Source organism: Mauremys mutica, chromosome 12 (assembly GCF_020497125.1).
Source record: "Mauremys mutica isolate MM-2020 ecotype Southern chromosome 12, ASM2049712v1, whole genome shotgun sequence".
Classification (NCBI taxonomy): Eukaryota; Metazoa; Chordata; order Testudines; family Geoemydidae; genus Mauremys; species Mauremys mutica.
Genome location: NC_059083.1, coordinates 21,589,128 through 21,596,336, shown reverse-complemented (window position 1 = coordinate 21,596,336; position 7,209 = coordinate 21,589,128). Strand labels below are relative to the sequence as shown.

Genomic DNA, 7,209 nt, shown 5'->3' with positions numbered 1-7,209 from the left:
CCTGTGAGGGGGTCTTGGTCTCCCAGCTCCCTGCCCCCTGAGCCACAGTTCCACCCTGGGGGTGCCCCTTGGCTTCTCCTGCCCCCGGGGAGTCAATTCCCAGGCTTGCAATACCAGCCTCCCGCCAGCAGGCGCGCAGTAGCTGAGGAGGGAGCTAGGCACATCCTGTGCTGCAGCGATTTCAGAGTGGGCGGGAGTTACACACAAACCATTCGCCGGGGGTTGGTCCAGCGGTGCAGGTTAGACTGCAATGGGCGCAAGTGGAGTGGAAGGGTGGAGAAAAACAAACAGGTGATTGGTTAGAAACCCCCTTTTTTTTTTTGGTGCCAGAGCGAAAGAAGGAAAAAAGAACCCGGGGAGAGGTGGATCCGTGTCACCGCACGGGGCGGGGCCGGGGGGGCATTCACCAGCGTCGTGGGCGGGAAAGGTCCAGTTTAGGTGTAGGAAGAAGAACCCCATTTTAGGAACAGGCTGAAAACTCCAGTGCTTCTGGCCTTTGCGGTGCCTTTTCACTCCCTTCTTTTCCGTCTCCCCTCCCCTGGAAGGAAGAAGGGAGCGGGGAAACGGCTCCATGGGAGGCCATGATGATTGGGATTATTCGCACGGGGAAATCCAGGTGCATGGAGAAGCGGCTGCTACGGAAAGAAGGAAGGGAATGGGGTGTAAAGGCTCGTGGACGATACAATCGCACGGGGTGTGTGTGTGTGTGTCTTGGATGCCCTCCTGGAGTCCCCGTGGGTGTGAAAACGGCCAGGTCATATCCTCGTGCGAGGCTGCACAGCTGTCTTGTTTTGTCACAAGGGCCGCGTGTAATCTCTGCGAGTCGTCTGCTTCGATGCTCGTGCTGTGCATGACTGCCGAATGCTCTGATGAGGCACCGGGCAAACGCCCAGCCCGATTGGGAGTGATAGCCCGGCACGGTCAGCGTGAGGCGCTGTTCACTCATCGGTGCTCCATTGGCTCTCGCCCGCCGGGCACATTTTCACAAGCCACGGCTCACGTGCGCTGGGGCTGGATTGTGGAGCCAGTGCCCCATAGAGGGGAAAGGCCCCGTGTCCCATTCCCTGCTCGGGGACAAAAATCCCAGCCCAGGGGGACGTGCTTGGCTCCCAGGTTTGCACAATCGTCTTTGCACAAGTCACAAGCCGGGCATCTCTTGTTTTCATTTGCCAGCCACGTGCCCGGCTTACGTTTCTTGCTTCCCGCTCCTCGGTTGTTTTCACCCAGTCTCCACTTGGCTGGCATGGTGTCACTAGTCACTGTGAGGGTGTGCATGTTTTCACCCACCACTGCCTGTGCATGCACAATCGCCTGGCACAATGTCACCAGTCACTGCTTGTCTCCCATGATTTCACCAGTCCCTTCTAAGGTGTCATGTTTCACCTGTCGCTGCTTGTCTCCCACGATTTCACCAGTCCCTTCTAAGGTGTCATGTTTCACCTGTCACTGCCTGTGTGTGCACAATCGCCTGGCATGGTTTCACCAGTCACTGCCTGTGTGCGCACAATCGCCTGGCATGGTTTCACCAGTCACTGCCTGTGTGTGCACAATCGGCAGGCCCAGTTTCACCAGTCACTGTCTGTGTGCTCACAATCGCCTGGCACGGTTTAACCAGTCACTGTCTGCACGCACAATCGCCTGGCACGGTTTAACCAGTCACTGTCTGTGTGCTCACAATCGCCTGGCACGGTTTAACCAGTCACTGTCTGCACGCACAATCGCCTGGCATGGTTTCACCAGTCGCTGCCTGTGTGCGCACAATCGCCTGGCACAGTTTCACCAGTCACTGTCTGCACCCACAATTGCCTGGCACGGTTTCACCATTCCCTGCCCATCTTGCACAGTCTCCGGTCTCCTGGCTGCCCCGTGCTCCGTCCCCCACTGCCCCGCGGCTACGTGCGACAGCCCCCGCAGCGGAAGTCGGCCTCCTGGACGGCGCTGTAGCTGCAGCCCACGCAGGCCACGTGGAACCAGGCGTCGCAGCCGTCGCACTGCACCCACTGCACCGTCTCGTCCTGGGGCAGGCGGCAGCGTGGGGCCGCGCAGGGCTCCGCCGCCAGCAGCGTCTGCGAGAACACCTGGCAGGTGTCACGCAGCGGGTGCTTCCGCGGCCGCCCCCGCCGCTTCCTGCAATGGGACGGGAGAGGTGAGCGATGCCGGGCCTCCTGCTTTAGGGGCATCGGCTCCCATCTGCCCCCAGGGCAGGGATTGGCTTGCTCAGGTTGGGCGGGGAATGGGGCAGGGGCCTGTCCCCTCTAGGGGGCGCTGGCTCCCATCTGGCCCCAGGGCGGGGACTGGCTGGCTCAGGGGGGCGGGGAATGGGGCAGGGGCCTGTCCCCCCTCTAGGGGGCGCTGGCTCCCATCTGGCCGCAGGACGGGGACTGGCTGGCTCAGGGGGGCGGGGAATGGGGCAGGGGCCTGTCCCCTCTAGGGGGCGCCGGCTCTGAACTGGACCCCAGGGCATGGGACTGGGTGGGTCAGGGGGCGGGGAATGGGGCCCGGGGCCTGTCCCCTCTGGGGGGGCTGGCTCTCATTCAGCCCCAGCATGGGGACTGGCAGGCTCAGGGTGGCAGGGAATGGGGCCCGGGGCCTGTCCCCTCTAGGGGGCGCTGGCTGGCTTCACTAGCCCCTAATGTCATCACAAGATCCTACAAGCCAACTGCTGCTTCAGTGTAAACCCGACGGCTCCCCCTTCACCCACGCCGGCCTCTGAGAGGTCCCGATGCCAGGCTGGAGCCCCCACACCGTACTATAAGTTTGGGGCCTCTCGTGCGCCCAGCTCTGGGGCAGAGCGCTGCAGGCAGTGCCAACTATAACACTGGCCAGACGATGACGGCTGAGGGCAGCAGGGCGATCTCCGGCCCTTTCGGGGGAGATGTAGATGCTATGATCCTGCCCCCTCCGCAGAGCATGCTGGGAAACCGCCTCTACTCACCCGCTTGGCGTGACCTGGACCTTCAGTCGCGCGTCCGGCTGCGCCCTGCCGCTCCCTGCCCCCTCCGGCGCCCTGCGCAGCGGGCTTTGGCAGCTGTATCCGTCCGGCTCGCAAGGCCACTGCTCCTCGTCCAGCCGGGTCACCTCGTCCTCCAGCTCGGGGAGCAGCGTGTGGGCCGACTTCCGACGGTTCCTGGAGGCCCCGGGCCGGGCGGCCGGCTCCGACCTCGGGCCCCGGCTCAGGGTGAACGTCAGCGGCTGCGGCTTGAGCTTGCTGATGCTGCCGATGGAGCTGAGGATCAGGGTGGCCTTGGGGCGCGAGGGGCGGGAGGGCCCCACGGGCCGGGCTAGCGGCCGGATGCGATGGTTGCCGCCGGGCAGCACGGGTTTGAAGCCGCAGGGGAGCGGCCAGGGGGCCTTGGGGGCCGTGATGGCGGCGAAATCCTGGGGCTGCACCCGCACCTTCTGGAAGAGGAAGCAGAACTCCGAGTCGCCAGGCGGGGGCGCCAGGGCGCAGCCCTCGGGCACAGGGTCCGGGTGGCCGAAGGTGACCAGGTCTCCGTCGCTCAGCTCCAGGCGCTGGCCCCGGGGCACCCGCACCGCGTTGACGTAGGTGCCTGGCAGAGATGGGAAGGGGAGAGCGGGGTGAACGGGGAGGCCAGGGTCCCCGGCACACGTGGGGGTGGGCTAGTGGCCACAGGGGAGCGAGTCCTGCTCATGGGAACCACCGAGTTCGGGGGGGGACACGCACGGAGCTTTGGGTCAGGGAATTCCCAGGGGGGGGTATTTTAACTAAATAAATAGAGGTAGAAATGGATGGAGAGACGATAGACGTTGGGGGAGAGAGATTAGAGAGATGGATAGACAGACGTGTATGGGGCCAGACGGACAGATAGGTGTGTGTGGGGATAGACAGACGGACGGACGTGTACGGGGACAGACGGACGGACAGCTGTGTGTGGGGATGGACAGACAGACGGACGTGTATGGGGCCAGACAGACGGATAGGTGTGTGTGGGGATGGACAGACAGACAGACATGTATGGGGCCAGACGGACGAATAGGTGTGTGTGGGGATAGACAGACGGACGGACGTGTACGGGGACAGACGCACGGATACGTGTGTATGGGGATGGATAGACAGACGGACGTGTATGGGGACAGACGGACGGACAGGTGTGTGTGGGGATGGACAGACAGACGGACGTGTACGGGGACAGACGGACGGACAGGTGTGTGTGGGGATAGACAGACGGACAGACGTGTATGGGGCCAGACGGACGGATAGGTGTGTATGGGGATGGATAGACAGACGGACGTGTATGGGGCCAGACGGATGGATAGGTGTGTGGGGGGATGGACAGACAGACAGACAGACGTGTATGGGGACAGACGGACGGACAGGTGTGTGTGGGGATGGACAGACAGACAGATGGACGTGTACGGGGACAGACGGACGGACAGGTGTGTGTGGGGATAGACAGATGGACAGACGTGTATGGGGCCAGACGGATGGATAGGTGTGTGGGGGGATGGACAGACAGACAGACGGACGTGTATAGGGATGGCGACAGACAGGCAGATGTGTATGGGATGGACGTACTGATAGACAGACAGACAGAGGAGTCTGGGGGGTGAGGGACAGACAGACGGTTACCTCACACCAGTGGTTCTCAACCTATTCATCATTGTGGTCCACGTATGCAGCCCACAATGTTACCTGGGCCACAGGCTGAGAACCACAACACCCCCCCCCCCACCTCCGACCCTATGCCCAGTGCCTCCCGCCCAGAGACTGCTCCACAGCGTGGGGCCAGGAGTGGAGCCCGGGGCGGGGGGCCGGGTGGCAGGGACCCCAGATGCTGCTGTGTGGGGCTGGGCGGCAGCCCCAACACTGACCCCAGACTCTGTAGGGCCCCACGGAGCCAGCTGGCGACCCCAATGCACCGCGCCGGACAGCCAGGACCCAGCACGGCCCGGCAGCCATTAGCACACAGCTGTATTGCAGCCCGCGAGCCCAGAACCGCTGCCTTAGACTGCAGGGTGTGTACAGGAGAACGGAGAGAGGGAGGGCGGATTGGTTGTGTGTGTGATAACTTATCCTCTGGGATCTTGTCAGTCGCCACTGACATGCAGCCACCTCTGGGGTGGGGTGTGTTTAGTGGCCACCCAGGGACCCTGCACTGGGATGACTGGCCTGGGGCTGAAATGCAGCTGCCTCTGGGGTGAGGACCCGGGAGAGTCTTTAAACAGGAAGTGAAAAGGGAATCGTCTCCGATGCGAAGTGCAAAGGAAGGAATTAACCGGGGATCCAGAACCACGGTGTTGAGACACTGGAGCCAGCGCTGACTGCCAGGGCAGAGCACCCCCTGCTGAGTTCCCGCCCCGCTCCCCCCAGCACGGCACCCCCCAGCCCTCACCGTGGGTGCTGCAGTCCACCAGGCAGACCCGCCACTCCCCGGCGGTGCTGTGCGGGTCCCTCTCGGCGTGGATCTCGGCGTGGACGCGGGACACCAGCCCCGGGTTGCGCTCCGACAACAGGGGGACGTCGCAGACCTCGGCCCGGCGCCCCAGCCGGTAGGTGCAGCGCGGCCCGGCCGGCCGGAAGGTGTGCAGGTCCCGGTTCGGGTCATCCCCCGGGCAGGCTGGGCCCATGCGCAGCAGCTGGAAGCAGGGCAGGGCCTCAGACGGCATGGCCGGCTCCCCCTCCCCAGCATTGGGGAGGGGGTGCTGGGAGTCAGGACTCCTGGGTTCTATCCCAGCGCTGGGAGGGGAGTGGAGTCTAGTGGGTTAGAGCGGGGGGGGGGGGGGCTGACAGCCAGGACGCCTGGGTTCTAGTCTTCTCTGAACAGTTTACTGGCTGAGACCGGAGCAACTCATGGTAGCAGTGGCTGGAAATGTACCCAGCTCCTGCCCCAGCCTTTCCTGCCCTGTGCGTGTGTTGGGGGGGGAATTAATTCCCTCCCATTCCCTCCCTCGTTAAGTAGCTGACGACACAGCAGCTCACGGCATCGTCTCCTCCCCCTGGCTGCTGCTAAAGTGCACTGGCTCCCTGCAGGGGGTGGGGGGACCCTGCAACCGCCCCCTGGGGGCTCAGGGGAGCCAAAGCATGGGGGCCATGGAGGCTGAGATAGAGGGAGAGGAACGGGTTGGACCCCTCCCCCTTCCCCAGCTCTGGATCCCCTTTGCCTTCCTGTGCAAAGCAGTTCTGGACCCTGGCAGGGCCCTTTCCCAGCTCTAGACCCCCTGCTCTATGGCTCTAGAACCCCCCTTCCTGACAGAGCTCCAGAAACACCCCCGTCCCGCGCTCGTCTCTAGCTGTTCCCTCTGCCCTCAGGACCGAGAACCTCTCACGAACGCCAGTCTAGAAAACCTGCCCCCCCCACGGGAAAGTGGCTCCCGAACATCGTGTCTCTTGACAACGCTGCTCTAGAACTCACACCTGGTCGGCATGGCAACCAGGCTCCTGCGCAGCCGGAGCCCTTGTCTGACCCCTCCTCTCGGTGCTGGCACTCTAGAACCCTGGTCTCCTAGCAACGCAGCGCTAGAGCCCCCCGGCCTCCAGGGCAGCCAGGCTGGTGGGCATGATCCCGGGTCGCCTTGGCAACAAGGATCTAGCACTTCAGCCTCCTTGGCAACACCGCTCTAGAACCCAGGCCTTGGTGGTAACCGGGTCCCCCGGTGACGTAGCTCCGGGACCCCGGTCTCCTTAGTAACGGGGTCTCTCTGGTGACATAGCTGCGGGACCCCGGTCTCCTTGGTAACGGGGTACCACTAGTGACGTAGCTCCGGGACCCCGATCTCCTTAGTAACGGGGTCCCTCTGGTGACGTAGCTGCGGGACCCCGGTCTCCTTGGTAACGGGGTACCACCAGTGACGTAGCTCCGGGACCCCGGTCTCCTTAGTAACGGGTCCCTCTGGTGACGTAGCTGCGACACCCAGGTCTCCTTGGTAACGGGGTCCCCGCGGTGACGTAGCTCCAGGACCCCGGTCTCCTTGGTAACGGGGTACCCCCAGTGACGTAGCTCCGGGACCCCGGTTTCCCCCTCCCCTTGTCTCGGCCCGGCGCTGAGCGTCCGCCGGCCACAGCCGCTGCCCGGGCTCCCGTGCGGCGCGCGCTGCCTGGGGAGTCGCCCGCTGATTGGCCGAGCCGGGACGGGTGGGCGCGGTCGCTGCTCCCCATTGGCTCTGGCCTGGGCGTCCGCTCCCTGATTGGCCGGGACCGCGGAGTCACGTGAGGAGCGGGCCGGCGGGCGACTGCTGATTGGCCGAAGT

At 63.9% G+C, this 7,209-nt stretch overlaps 1 protein-coding gene across 2 annotated transcripts; it reads right to left on the bottom strand.

Moving 5' to 3' along the window:
• Window positions 1-1,690: 1,690 nt before the first annotated feature.
• LOC123344893 (transcription factor 19-like) lies at window positions 1,691-7,030 on the bottom strand. Of its 2 annotated transcripts, XM_044981388.1 has the most exons (4): window positions 6,375-7,030; window positions 5,355-5,598; window positions 2,936-3,551; window positions 1,691-2,127 (listed from the first exon to the last, which is right to left on the bottom strand). In XM_044981388.1, the coding sequence occupies exons 2-4, from the start codon at window positions 5,587-5,589 to the stop codon at window positions 1,893-1,895; spliced, it is 1,086 nt and encodes a 361-aa protein (XP_044837323.1). In that variant the 5' UTR covers window positions 5,590-5,598; window positions 6,375-7,030; the 3' UTR covers window positions 1,691-1,892. The 2 variants fall into 2 exon arrangements, with proteins under 2 accessions (XP_044837323.1, XP_044837322.1); XM_044981387.1 differs by having other exon boundaries at window positions 5,355-7,030.
• Window positions 7,031-7,209: the final 179 nt, after the last annotated feature.

What these genes read in the sequence shown, in the direction of transcription:
- LOC123344893 (XM_044981387.1), bottom strand. Translation starts at nt 5,628, where the DNA reads ATGCCGTCTGAGGCCCTGCCCTGCTTCCAGCTGCTGCGCATGGGCCCA. An exon ending in GGTGGACTGCAGCACCCACG is followed by an intron (nt 3,552 to 5,354) that starts GTGAGGGCTGGG and finishes CATCTCTGCCAG; the next exon opens with GCACCTACGTCAACGCGGTG. An exon ending in GTCCAGGTCACGCCAAGCGG is followed by an intron (nt 2,128 to 2,935) that starts GTGAGTAGAGGC and finishes GTCCCATTGCAG; the next exon opens with GAAGCGGCGGGGGCGGCCGC.